Source organism: Ambystoma mexicanum, chromosome 1p (genome assembly GCF_040938575.1).
Source record: "Ambystoma mexicanum isolate Mex_15411 chromosome 1p, UKY_AmexF1_1, whole genome shotgun sequence".
Classification (NCBI taxonomy): domain Eukaryota; kingdom Metazoa; phylum Chordata; class Amphibia; order Caudata; family Ambystomatidae; genus Ambystoma; species Ambystoma mexicanum.
In genome coordinates, this window is record NC_090921.1 from 575,955,485 (window position 1) to 575,969,432 (window position 13,948).

General features: G+C 50.8%; 1 protein-coding gene across 3 annotated transcripts in view; it reads left to right on the forward strand.

Moving 5' to 3' along the window:
* Positions 1–13,948, forward strand: part of DOT1L (DOT1 like histone lysine methyltransferase) — a 1,510,259-nt gene that overhangs the window by 265,304 nt on the left and 1,231,007 nt on the right. For all 3 annotated transcript variants that reach the window (XM_069649513.1, XM_069649515.1, XM_069649514.1), the window contains one exon: positions 9,893–9,948. In XM_069649513.1, coding sequence (XP_069505614.1) covers positions 9,893–9,948 — 56 coding nt within the window. The remainder of the gene's footprint in view (positions 1–9,892; positions 9,949–13,948) is intronic.

The window sequence follows — 13,948 nt, forward strand, 5'->3', positions numbered from 1 at the left end:
GATGATTAAAACTTTAACTGCTATGGGTATTTCCCCCCAGTGCAAAGCCTTTTTGGTGATTTTGGTATGTGGCATTCAATGCCTTGTAACGTTTTTGTTACAGGAGATATCTCGGCCAAATTTGGCTCCTTTTTTCCCACATGTAGGCGGTCGTAACGCCACCCAGGATTCCTAGGTTGCTGTAGGGGGGTGGGAGGGGGCGAGAGAAAATAACCAAAAAGGGTGAACATTTTGGGTTTTTTTAAAAAATGCTAATAAAATGATGTACAAAGAAGCCTGTGGTTTTTTCCTTTTAAGAGCTAGGAACAAATGGTTTACTGTGCTGAATTCCCCAATTTCCTGGCTTCCAGGAACAAGTTGAGTTGAAACGAAAAGAACTTATTTTGATGTGGTTTTCAACCGTTTTGAGAGGTAGGCGATTTTGGCCATTTTTGCCAATTGGACATGCGTGGATGGAATGGAAGAAAAGAGTAGGAAAGCTGAATTGGAGGACAGAAAGGCATACATTTCTGAAAAGTAGACACAATTCCAAGTTGAAAAAGGGATGATTTGCGCAGGTCAGGCAAGAAGTAGGTAGGCGAAAATTCCATAGTTTGGGGAAAAAGCAGGAAAATGACCGGAAACAAAGGTATGCAGTAGACATGGTTGGCCCAGTACGGCAATGGCTTCTATGAATTTTGAGAAAAACAATGCTACGCTACATTCCCCCGACTGTTGCAGTTAGGAAATCACACATTTTTTGTGATGTTTCACAAAAAGAGCAATACCACAAGCCAAAAATCAGAGCCATGGTACGCAGGAGTTTTATGCTTACGGCCTGAACAGATGCACTTAGCATGTGTAAATCAGGAAAACCAATGTGGTGAGGAAGGGCAAGCATACATTGTTTGAAAGAGCACATGCAGACCTTTTCAGGGGTAGGTGACTTGTGCAGTTTACAAAAGTGTTTGGTGCCTAAAAGCAGCGACTAAATGTAGGTCACATTTGGGAAATGAAAGGGTTGTGTGACAAAGGGCAGCAGCAAATTAATCGAAATGATATGAAAACCACGCAAACACAACAAATGTCATACCTTCCCGCGTTCCCACAGGTGTCCCGACGAAAACGGTGCCTCACATGTGTGGGTGCACCTACCTGGGGTCCAAGGGGAAAGCCTAAAACACAGGTAACCCCAAGTCTGTTTTGACACGTGAATGTCACATTCGGCAGACCGGCACACCATACAAATGAGCCTCGGGTGTCCAAGCCACCAAGGAAAACAGAAAACCCCATACATTTCTGAAAAGAGGAAACCCGTGGGAATCCAGAGGTATGATTTGCGCAAATCGGCCCAGAATTTATTACCCAGACACCCCCACAAAATCTGAAATGTGGGGAAAACAAATTTTCCGCACATTTTACTCGGCTCACCCATCGAAACACGCCGCCAACAACACATGGCCTACCGTACCGCTTTCCCACAGGCGTCCCGATGAAAACGGTACCTCACAAGTGTGGGTGCACCTACCTGAAACACTTGTGTATAGGCGCGTTACAAATGCCATATCATATCGTATATACCTGGGGGCAAATGGGAAAGCCAAAAACGCGGCTAAGCCCAAGTCGTTTCGGACAGCAGAATTTGATGAATTTTCTCGAAGTGCACAGCATACAGATTTGGCCTTCGGGTGTCCAAGCCACCAAGGAAAACGGGGAACCCCATGCATTTCCGAAAAGAGGACACCTGTGGGAATCCGCAGAGGTATGACCTGCGCAAATCGGCCCAGAATTTATTAACCGGAAGCCTCGGCAAAGTCTGAAATGTGCCAAAAAACCCACATTTTTCACTTTTTATCGGAGTTCGGGGTAAAACATTCTGGTCTGCTTTGCGCAAGTTGGACCTCTGTCGATTCCCACTGGTGCCCTCTTTTTAGAAATGCATGGGGTTCCCAGTTTTCCTTGGTGGCTTGGAAACCCTAGGCCCAAATCTGTAGGTTATCTCCCCAAACCCTTTTGTTACCAGTGGGTTACCCTTTTCCTTTTACGCCCTCGGTAGGTGCACCCACACATGTGAGGCACCGTTTTCGTCGGGACACCTGTGGGAACGCGAGAAGGTAGGACATCTGTTGTTGGCGACGTGTTTCTGTGAGTGGACACAGGGAAATGTCTCTGAAATTGGCTGGAAATGAAGACAATTCTCAGACATTTTGCTCTGGCCACCCACCAAACACACCGCCAACAATACATGGCCTACCTTCCCACGTCCCCACACGTGTCCCGATGGAAACAGTACCTGACATGTGTGGGTGCACCTACCGGGGGCGCATAAGGAAAAGGGTAACCCACTGGTAACCCCAAGCCTTTTGGCACAGACCATTTTGTTCAAGCTTGCAACCTACAGATTTGGGCCTAGGGTGTCGAAGCCAGCAAGGAAAACAGGGAACCCCATTCATTTCCCAAAAGAGGACACCCGTGGGAATCCAGAGGTCTGACTTGCACAAATCGGCCCAGAATTTATTACCCAGAACCTCCGGCAAAGACCCACATGAGAGAAGGGTGCCCAAGGCCAGGGATATCCCCGCCGACTTTGCTGGAGCCCTGGCTGCCCTGCGTTACAGCTTCTCCCCACCAAGGAGTCTCGGCAGTGTGCCAATACCTTCCTGAAGGGAAAAGCTGTAATGCAGCCTAGCCGCAACTCCAGAAGTTGGAAGTGATGTCCCTGGACTTGGACATCCATGTACCATGTGGGTGTACCATCCACTAAGCACAGCAGCAGCTCCAGGGAGCCCCAGCAGGATCCCCATTCCTCCCCAGAGGTGACATCTGTAACGTAGCACAGCCAGAGGTGGAGCCTGGGCTTGCAGCGGACAACCCACATGGGAGGGATCCGCTCCCAGGGAAACAGCAATATTATGCTGGCATGGGGGGCAATTTGTGGCCTGACCCTGCAATTGTGTCCCAGCCCACCGACATATCTGCCCAGATGGCCCATTCCAACCCACCCCACCAACAATCCAGCCCCAGTCTCGCCCACTCTGCTTTGCAGGGATCGCTCAAAACAGAGTGCCAAGAAGGACAAGCTACCTCGCCCGTGGCACTTAATGAACCTTTTTTTTTTTATAATACGTATGGTTGTCAGTGTTTCTGTTAAACACTTGGTATACTAACAGTTCTTTGTGCCTGCCTACAGCCCTCTCTCCCTCCTAAAATGAGCCTGGCTGCTCTGTCTGCTACCATATATTCGGGTGGTACAGCCTTATACGAAGAGTGGAGTCTTGTACTCTGTTGAATGGTTTAACTAAGCCCTTAGTTAGACTTCAGAAAAACTGTCCTAATTGCCCAGACCAGTACTACCCCTCAACCCCAACACTCTGCCCTGCACTTCTCTTTCTCCAGCATGGGGTCTGGCATGGATTCACATGCTCATGAATATTCCCCGTCGTCAGGCCGGGAATCCTCGGTATAGAAAAAAATCACTATCAGTTTCGTTTCTGATCTGTCTTTCTTAGTAGTAACCAATCACTGGTCTCTGGGTCATACTGCCCCCAGCCAATGACTGCCCTCTCCCTAAGCCCCGCCTCTGGTAGCCACCCTCAGATTTTTACCGCACGTTCAAGTGTTGGGAGTCCTCGTGCTGTAGCTCTCAAGCTTTTGCTTGGTTTCCGTGCTTTTTCGGGAGATTTTTCTCATTTTTCAGTTAAATAGCGCGTCAAGCTCCACCGTTTCTACATCCGATCAACGGGGATCCGTTTCGGAGTTTTCTACGCCCCTCAAGGGTGAAGTTTTTGTCGAGTTACGCTTTTGGAGGATTCCAGAAGTTCCGAGGCCTACCCTGGACATGGCCCAGGAGAAAGGAAGCTCGACGCCCGGGAAGCTGTTCAGGACCTGCCCTGGATGCCAGCTTCAGAATGTTTTAAAGTAGGACGAGCATTTGTTATGACTCTGTCTCCATGAGGACAAGACGCACACGGAGAAGGACTGTGCGTTTTGTGGGACCATGTCGGAGCGGACCATGAAGGATCGCCACCTCCGTCTCGCCAAATGGCTGGAAGGGAAAAGCCCGTCGGGCGAGAAGAAGAAAAAGAAGTCCGAGCGGTCTTCTAAGTCCTGTGAGGGCGCCCAACAAAAGGCTAAGCACCGCGAGTCCGCGGGCACCGGGCGCGCCGAGCGGTCGGGCTCCTTGGCTGCCAGGTAGGGCGCACCCTCCCCGCCACCATCAACCACGAGCCAACGCTCTGGCTCGGGTAAGAGGAAGTCCGAGAACCCGGCGAAGCTTCTGGAGAGGCCCCGGTCGATCTCGAAGATGCCGGCAGAGGGGGAGTGAGGCTCGGACCCCCCCCTCCCCCAAGGTGAAGGCCCCAGGCGTCCAGAAGGTGGCGATGGCCTTAATTCACCCTGCTAAGACCTCGATTGAGGATGACGCCGCGGCCCTGGCTCAGCCTGTGGAGGCTACACCAGTGGAGGCGCCCTCAGGACCCAGAGTCTCCCTGCCACCGCGGAGGGAGTTGTCTTTCAGGCCCATTGAGAAGACCCCCACGAAGTCCTCGTTGGAAAATGTGGGGGAGGGGCTGGTGGCCATCGTGGATACGGACACGACCTCTAAAGAAGAGCTCATCGAAGTCGAGGAAGAGGCCCAGCCCATTGGGAGGAATCCCGACGAGGGCGATGACGAGAGCGACGGTGTCGCCGACAAGCCTCCTCAAGAGCCCTCGCGCCCGTCGTTTCCGGCGCCGCAGGACACTTCGGCGGCCATTTTGTCAGCGATTCAGTCCTTATGCTCGGCGATAAGGACAAGGGTGCCCCTTCCCCCGACGGAGGTACCTGAGCCAGACCCGACAGGGGAACCGGAGTCAGGACCTTCGGCGAGTCCACCGCATAAGAGGACGACGACGCATCCTACGCCACCTCTCCCACCTCTGCGGCCTGCTCTGCCCCCCCCCCCCCCCGGTCTACTACCCATGGGGATAATACAGGCACGGACACGGCTACGACAGGTACAGATGACGCCATAGGCGACGACGGGACGTGTCCCCCGTCGCCCCCTGCTCGGGCGTCCCTGCTCGACGAGATTGGATCCTTTCATGCCATGATTTCCAGGGCATCCGAGCTTTTCCAGAAGAAAAGAAAGAAGGGTTCCTTTACCAACGGCGCGAGGCTAAAAGGAAGACGGTCCTCGCCGTACAGCTTCTTGATGACATCTGGGATGAGGGGCTCGCCCTCCTCAAGAACCCTGCCACGCCGCCGGCAAAGAGGGACCGGTACGAGAAGAAGTACCGGGTCCCCGACGCTGCCCCCTTGTGCCTTCAGGCACAACCTACCCCGGATTCGGTCGTCTCGGCGGCGGCAAAGAAGAAAGCTGGGGGGGCATCGGCCTCGACATCAACTTCCCCGCTGGACGGCGAGGGCAGGAAGTTGGACACGATGGGACAACGGATCATCTCATCCGCAGCGACGACTATCAAGGCGGCCAACGCCCTGGCTATCGTAGCCCGCTACGACAGGGAGTTGTGGTTCAAAATCGCCCCTCTGTTAGCCCTTTTGGCGTCCGGAAGGAAGTCTGAGGCCCTTGAAATCCTACAGGAGGGGGAGATTGCTTCGGACCACGCCATCACGGTGCCAACGGACATCCCCGACACCGGTTTCCGTCAGTTGGGCAACAGCGTTTGCTTGAGACGACGAGGATGGCTCAAGGCCACAGATTTCCGCCAGGACGTACAAACAAAGGTTTTGGACATGCCCTTCGACGGGAACAACCTGTTTGTGAAGGTGGTTGTTGAGTCCCTTCAGGCCATCAAGACGGACACAGACTGCCCGGGCACTGGGAGTGCTCCAACGACGACGGCCGTCCTTTCGGAGCCCCGGAGGCAGACAAGGTGCCTCCCAAGGGATCCGGCAGTGGCTCCTCCACTTACCGCCAAGCGGCAAGATCTTCGTCCCAGGAAGCCTACAGGGGACGCGCAAGTAAGGTGGTGCCTGTCGTCGTCGACAGGGAGGTCAAGGAGGCAAGGCGGCCTCCAAACAAGATTGAACCGACCATGGGGTCGGGCCCCGCCGAAGCACCCCGGTGGGAGGCCTGCTGGCGAGGTTAGTCAGCGTGTGGGAGTCCATCTCCACCGACCGCTGGGTGCTGGACGCCCTGGCCCAAGGGCACGCCCTTGAGTTTCATAAGAAGTGCCCTCGCGTTCCACCCGTGGCCAGGAAGGAAAATCACGTCCCTCAACTACTGTTGGAAGTAAGGGCGATGCTCAAGAAGGGTGCCATCGAGCTCGTCCCAAAGAGGCTTCGGGGCTCCGGAGTTTACTCAAGGTACTTCCTCGTAAAAAATACAGGAGGATGGCGCCCCATCCTGGACCTACGACGACTCAACAATTACATCAAGGCGCAGAAGTTCCGTATGGCCACCCTCCAGCACGTGCTGGGACAGCTGGAGGAGGGCGATTTCCTGTTGTCGTTGGACGGGAGGATGCGTACTTCCACATCCCCATTCTAAAAAGACACCGAAAGTTCCTCAGGTTTGTGGTCCAAGGGCGGCACTACCAGTTCAAGGCCCTCCCGTTCGGATTGAAGTCGGCACCCAGGGTGTTCACAAAGTTCCTCGCACCGGTGGCGGCGCGGCTGCGCCTACAGGGGATCCACGTCTACCCCTACCTGGACGACTGGCTCATCCGGGCAAGGACGAGGGAACTCGCCGTGGAGCACACTGCGAAGACCGTCCAGCTGCTCACGGACCTGGGATTCTCCAACTTTCCAAAACCCCACCTGGTTCCGTCGCAAGTCGCCCTGTTTCTGGGAGCCAAGCTCGACACAGTGGCGCTGCTGGTCTCGCCGTCGGAGGAAAGGACCAGGACCATTCTGGGCAAGGTGCAGCGTCTGCTGGCCACGGACATGGCCAGGGTAAGATCTATGAAGTCCCTCCTCGGGATGATGTCCTCGACGCACGCTGGGTCCAGTCGACGGGCAGCTTCGAGGACAGGATCCCTCTCAACGAGACGTTCTGTCAGGCGATCCGGTGGTGGGGTACCCGCTCCCATCTGGCGGCGGCACAGACTTTTAGATCCCAGCTCACCAGGTGACGATGACAACGGATGCCTCCCTGGAAGGTTGGGGAGCGCACTCCGGACATCTTCACGCGAGAGGCCTTTGGCTCCCGGAGAAGTCACTCCACATCAACATCTTGGAGCTCCGCGCAGTGTTCTGGGCCCTCAGGTCCTTTCTTCCGTCCCTCAAGGGCAAGGTGGTGAGGATCTTCACCGACAACACCACCACGATGTTCTACATCCGGAAGCAGGGCGGGACCAGGTCCCCGGCCCTATCCAAGGAAGCCCAGGATCTGTGGCATTGGGCCGTCGCCCAACGGATGTTTCTGGTGCCTCTTCATCTGGCAGGGATAAAAAACACGATTGCCGACTCACTCAGCAGGGAGCTGCGCTCGTGCCACGAGTGGGAGCTACGCCAGGATCAAGTGGATCGACTCTTCCGATGATGGGGCGAACCCCAAATCGATCTCTTCGCGACGAATTCCAAGTGCCGGAGGTTCGCCAGCAGGTTCCCCCAGCCGAGGAGCATGGGCGATGCTTTCTTGTTCCCTTGGAACGGCCTATTTCTTTATGCATTCCCTCTGCTGCTGTTGCTGCTCTGGCTCATCAACCAGCTCAAGAGGTCCCAGTACAAGATGATCCTCATCGTACCGGCGTGGCCGAGACAGATCTGGTTCCCGGACCTTCTGGACTTGTCAACGTCCACACCAGTCAAGCTGCCGACGGACGCAGACCTTCTCTCCCGAGAAGGGGGCGCCATTCTTCACCACAGCCCGTAGTCGCTGAACTTGCAGGCCTGGCTCCTGCAGCACTAGAGTTTGGAGGGTACGACATCCCGGCTGACTGCAGAGAGTTTCTTGCAAAGGCCAGGGCATCCTCAACTCTCAAGTGCTACGGCCATAAATGGAAGAGGTTCTCTGTCTGGTGCCGTGCACAGAAGATTAACCCTCTGCGGATTATGGCCCCTCGGGTACTGCTGTACCTACTGTCGCAGGCCAAAGCTGGACTGGCTCACGCCTCCATCAAAATACATCTGGCGGCAATCTCCCGTTATACCAGGACTACGGGACGGGCGTCCTTGTGGTCTCATCGCCTGGTGAAAGAATTCAAGAAGGGACTATTCCGATCATTCCCGCCGGTGAAGGCTCCTGCCCCGGCGTGGGAGCTTAATGTGGTGCTGACCAGGCTCATGGGGGCCCCATTCGAGCCTATGCATTCGGCTCCTCTGAAGTTCCTGTCATGGAAGACAGCTTTCCTCTTGGCCATCACCTCTGCACGACGAGTGGGAGAGATCCAGGCCATATCTGGCAAGCCTCCATACTTGACTTTTCATGACACAAGGGTGGTGCGGAGGACGCACCCCTCCTTTATGCCCAAGGTGCCGTCGGACTTCCACCTCAACGAGCCCTTGGTGTTGCCAGTTTTCTTCCCGTCGCCTTCGTCGCTGGCCGAGAGGACTTTGCACTCGCTGGATGCAGCTAGAGCGCTCAAGTTCTACGTGGTCCGCACAAAGAGTTTTCGGAAGATGTCACAGCTGTTTGTGAACTTTGGGACTGTGAATCAAGGGAAGACTCTCTCGAAGACTTCCATTTCCAGATGGCTCTCCAGCTGCATCATGCACTGTCACCAGTTGGCAAACCGACCGCTGCCTGGCCATCCGAGAGCCCATTCGACCAGAGCGATCGCTGCTACCACGGCGTTCCTGTCTGGTGTGCCCCTGCTAGACATCTGCAGGGCTGCGACGTGGACGTCGACGCACACCTTCACAAGATTCTACTGTGTCGATCAGGACTCCAGGGAAGGGTCCAGGGTCGGCCAAGCAGTGCTGCGCAACCTGTTTGCCTAAGGTGAGCCTGGTGAGGAGGTAAGAGTTGCTTAATGTTGAGTTGTTGTATTGCTTAATGTTGAGCCTGTTGCCACCTCCCGTGGTTGTGCATGTGTGTACTGCTATGTATTCTCTTATTCATGAGCATGTGAATCCATGCCAGACCCCATGCTGGAGAAGGAACAAGTTACTTACCTGTAACTGTTGTTCTCCAGCATGGGTCTGACATGGATTCACATGCGAACCCTCCCGCCTACCCCTCTGGGGCTCTTCACTTGGTCATACTGCCACTTTACGTGCTACCAAATCTGAGGATAGCTGCCAGAGGCGGGGCTTAGGGAGAGGGCAGTCATTGGCTGGGGGCAGTATGACCCAGAGACCAGTGATTGGTTACTACAAAGAAAGACCGATCAGAAACGAAACTGATACTGATTTTTTTTCTATACCGAGGATTCCCGGCCTGACGACAGGGAATAATCATGAGCATGTGAATCCATGCCAGACCCATGCTGGAGAACGGTTACAGGTAAGTAACTTGTTCCTTACTGCACTTGCACGGTCCGAATGTCAACAAGTCTTGTAGGATCGTTTTTATTTGTGCATTCTGTTCGCCCACACTCTTGCGTTGCTGCGTCTTGAAACACATTGTGTAGACGCATTATAAATACCCAATACATAAAATAAAGATTGCCACTATTGTAGACCACACAACAAACTGGGCTCATGGAACCAAGTGTCTTTGGCGCTTTGGAGTATCCTTACCTTTTGGCGATAAATCCTGTGGAGAGTTGGGGGTGGGCGTGTTTGTCCCTGATGAAGACTCTGCTTATGACTAATCAGGGACACCGTTACTAGACTACTCTGGGTAAACCTACAGGGACCTCTCATACATGGTAATTTGGGGTTTTTGACCGCGCAGCCATCCTGTATTAGATTTGTGTTATAATAATTTAAATTAACTTACTGCAAGATGAGCAATAGCAATGCTGTTCAAAGTTTGGAAAAAGAAATGAAAATAAACACTTCTGATTAGTGATGTTTCCTCTTTCAGTTGGAGCGAGGAGACTTTCTGTCGGAAGAGTGGCGTGAGAGAATTGCAAATACCAGGTATTGGAGTTGTCCTTGTAAATGTTGAATTTGAGGCAATTGAAGGGCGACAGTAAGATGTTGACTTGTATAGGACATTTATAGTTCATAAAAATACTTTAAAATGTGTGCACCAGTTAATACATGTCCATTTAATCCTGAGCTTGATCTTCTATCCTTAGCACAGTTACCTTTGGAAATATGTCTAATCCATGAGTGTTCGGTGGTGCCAAAACTCCTGAGCGATCTACACAAATCTTATTAGAATTCAGTGTTTTAAACTATAGGCCCCAGATGCAAATAAGAGACTAGGGCAAAGGCAGTGTAACCCACTGCCCTTGCTTTCTATACTTTTACAATTTTCCTGTCCAGGAAGCTTCAATACTTCTCACTGTTAAGGACAACAAAGAGTGATTGGTAACTCTGGTTGGCCAGATGACCCTGTGTAAACAGCTTCATGTGCCTTTACCTAGCTTTTCCGGAAGAAGCAACTTAAGAAAACTATAAAGTAAGAATTGATTTCACTGGTGTGTTCTGTTACAAAGGTTATTTTTGAGTAATTGAACCTTATATTCTGATCTTGTGTTGCTAGGAGGATTCGTTTCAAATTATTTCTATTGTAGCAGCAACATTTTGAGGATTTTATACTTGGAACAGTTTGGTCTATGATGTATGAATGGGCCCTTAGGAAAGAGTGTGTAGTTTGGACAGTACTAGACTGAGTTCTGTATAGTTTTCTATTTGCTTGACTTTAAATTATGCAATTATAATTTGAAGCACAGTGAAATAAAGCGATTTGACAAGCACACAATTTGACACAAAGCGTCATTGATTCGAAACCACACCTCCAGTCTGCAGTGTTGAATAATTTATAGTATGGTGGTTTATTTGTTTGGCTGGGAGTAGGGACCAGAAGTTTATGTAAAAAGACTTGGGCAGTATAGACAAGTATTTATTTTCCGTAGTAGTCTCCAAAGCCTGTACATTAGAGCTGGGTACCCACTGTGAGTTCTCGCGTTCTAAAGGAGATGGTCAAATCAAACGGTGAGTGTGATTGGACCGTGTTAGGACTGATTTTGTATACTGTGGGCTGGCTGACAGAATTTATGGAATGCCAATGTAGTATTGTGACAGGGACAACTCTACGAGCTGTAGCCAAACCAGTTCAAGGTAGCAAGGCGAGTGGTCTAGGCAAAGTCTCAAGAGGTGGTGAGCTTGTAAGGGGTCCACAATGAACACACACAGTGAAATAGTCATGGAACACACACACAGAACAGATGTATAAAATTGCTTCTCTACTTTTGCCAGTTAGGAAACTCCCCTAACGTCCACCTGAAGTAAGACTCTTGAAAGTAAGCATTTCCCAAATAGGGCAGTAAGCCCCATCTCCCCCCACCCAATGAGAGGCAATAAAGGACACACCCCAGGAGGGAATGAGACCACGACCAAGTGCGGGTGAAGTTAAAGTTTTTTATCTAAGTCAATATAGGGCATGCAAAGGACTCTGCAAACGCCATCACATAGTCTTTGGGATTGGATGTCAACGTCTAGTTACTATGTAGTCCATAAGCTTGGTGCTCCATGATTGGCGGGGAGCCACGTGGTGGCATCACGATGTGCTTGGGTCAGCTGGGCCCATCGGGGTGGGGCTTCAGGGCACTGGCTGTCCACGGAGATTTACCACTTTGGTTCTAGAAACTTGCCCTTGTGGCCATTCATACTCATTCACCACACTCGTCTATGGCAAGTTGTTATGTAAAACTTCTAACACATGGGGACAGAGGAAAACAGTATGCGATACGAGGCTTCCTCCATACATTATTATAAAGTTCTAATTCACAAAGGGTCCAGTCTCATGGGTTCAGGTGTCTTATCAGGGGGCACGGGTCAAGCTACCTTCATCATTTAGCCCGGTTAGATGTAGTAAATGATGACTCTGGGGGATGTTTGCACAAGGACGGATAACTGTCTTTGTGGTCTGTTGGATTCGGGGTGAACTGGAATACCATTAGGTCAGAGGGGGCACATAGCTGGCACCTTAAAGGCGGGATTTAGGACCGGGTGACTCTTAAGTGATTTGGCCTAGCAATGGCAGTACACAGTGGTTGTATGGCGGCCTTTGACATGGGGAAGGTAAATATTTGAAGCGGGTCCATCAGGAATGTGGGGAGGTGAGGCTGTGCTGCTCAAACTCCAGCGAGCCCTGGCGGGCCTTCGCGGGTTGAGGGGGAGATGGCCTTGCAACTTTGTGCTGGTCTCTATTCATTGGGCTGCACAAATACTATTAGAGAGGAAAGATGCTAGGGCTTGGGGCATCAGGTGAATTACACATTTTCTGCCGTTTCCATGTGCTCACATTACTAGGTTCATAACAATGAAGGTTTTTCATTGGTACATACATTACATAGCGTTAGTCATATGCTTGCAATTCATGAGGAAGGTGAACATATAACAAATGTGAGGTAGTGTCAGGTTAGGTTATATACTTTGGGAGCAAGAAAGCAATATGTTAATCTAACATTTTAATTATAATAACTGGCTCAATACCCTGGGTGGCTTTCATATGATACAGCATATTTCATCACATCATACACAAGCATTTTATATATTGCTTTTCTGTTACTCCTTTTTACAATAGCAGCAAACATTAGTGGGTACAAAGCGGAATTTCGAGTGGTCGTGCACTGGGCCTTAGACCATGGAGGTGTCTCCGGGGTGAGCGTGGATCACCTCGCTTTAGTACAAGTGACTTGCATTATCCGTTTTAACACTTTTTAACACACATCCTTTAGCTGCATGGATAAGACTGGGAGGCTCGAGAGTTTAGCATATATGGTTAACACTTCATCTGGGAGAGTGGGACTGGGGGTCATGAGCACGATATATCACAAGTGAGGGGGAGATAGGCGCAGGGTCGGGGTATACTTGATAGGGACGACTTTTGTTCTTTCCCAGACCCCACTGCAAGCCCAGTCATTCCTAGGGCGATGATGTACTGCGGAAGGTAAATGATAGTGTTTGTTGTATTACTTGTTTGCGTCTAGTTGCTTGTGAGAACGGGCCTTCAGCGTATCTGCCATGGAGGAAGGAGGGGAAGCGCAGGACTCTGTGCGTGGTTAAGTAGGGGCCGAGCTGCAGCGTTTGTATGCAGGCTGTTCTACTGAGGCCTAGGTTCAGTGTGCTTAAAATGGAGTCTTGGTATGTTATAAAATGGTGTCTGTTATGCTGCACTGTTATGCTCACGTGTCGATCCGCAGCCACCCTGCCTCCCGGGCCCAGTTGCATGGGGGGCTGTCGACGAGTCATGAGTCTCACGCAGGTGGGCAATGTAGGGGGGTCTTAAAGACCTGTCCTCCCATACACACTGTAAAACTATCCCTTGCTATACAGGTCCCCAACTCTTAGCACAAGTGTGTATTACCCAAACGTTTTGGTAGAATGTCAGAGCATCTAGGCTTATCTTATGAGGAGGATGTGAGCTGTAGCAAAGTACACTGAATCCAGTAAATACAATGGTTCAAAGAAACCTTTATACACTGACGTTTTATTAAAATATAGATTTATTGTAGATACACAAGGCAAGTAAATACTGTCTTATACTAGCTAATACACACAATTTATTCACAATACTTTTTAAAGGTGACTGCTCAATTGTAGTTGCTTGCGGTTACAATTGTTAGAGAATGATCCTAATGACAGTTCTAACGTATTATCAGTACTGCCGCGCACTCTCATAGATTTACAAATAAACAGTAATTGCATTTATTTAGCAAATACACGTCTGTCTGTAGAAAGGAAAAGTATGGTTATTCACCCTATAGTAATGTACAATCTAGTCACTTTTCAAGGCTTCTAATGCTTTGGTAGTACAGTCCCTAACTGTCCAAAAGTTGGTGTAGAGGGAGAATAAAAATTCTTATTTAGTAGCAGGAAAGGCAAAGTTCCTCTAAAGTATACTTTAGTCTCTAGAATACAAATTCCCGATTCCTCGGTCTGGTGACGAAAGGAAGGATTTGCAAGA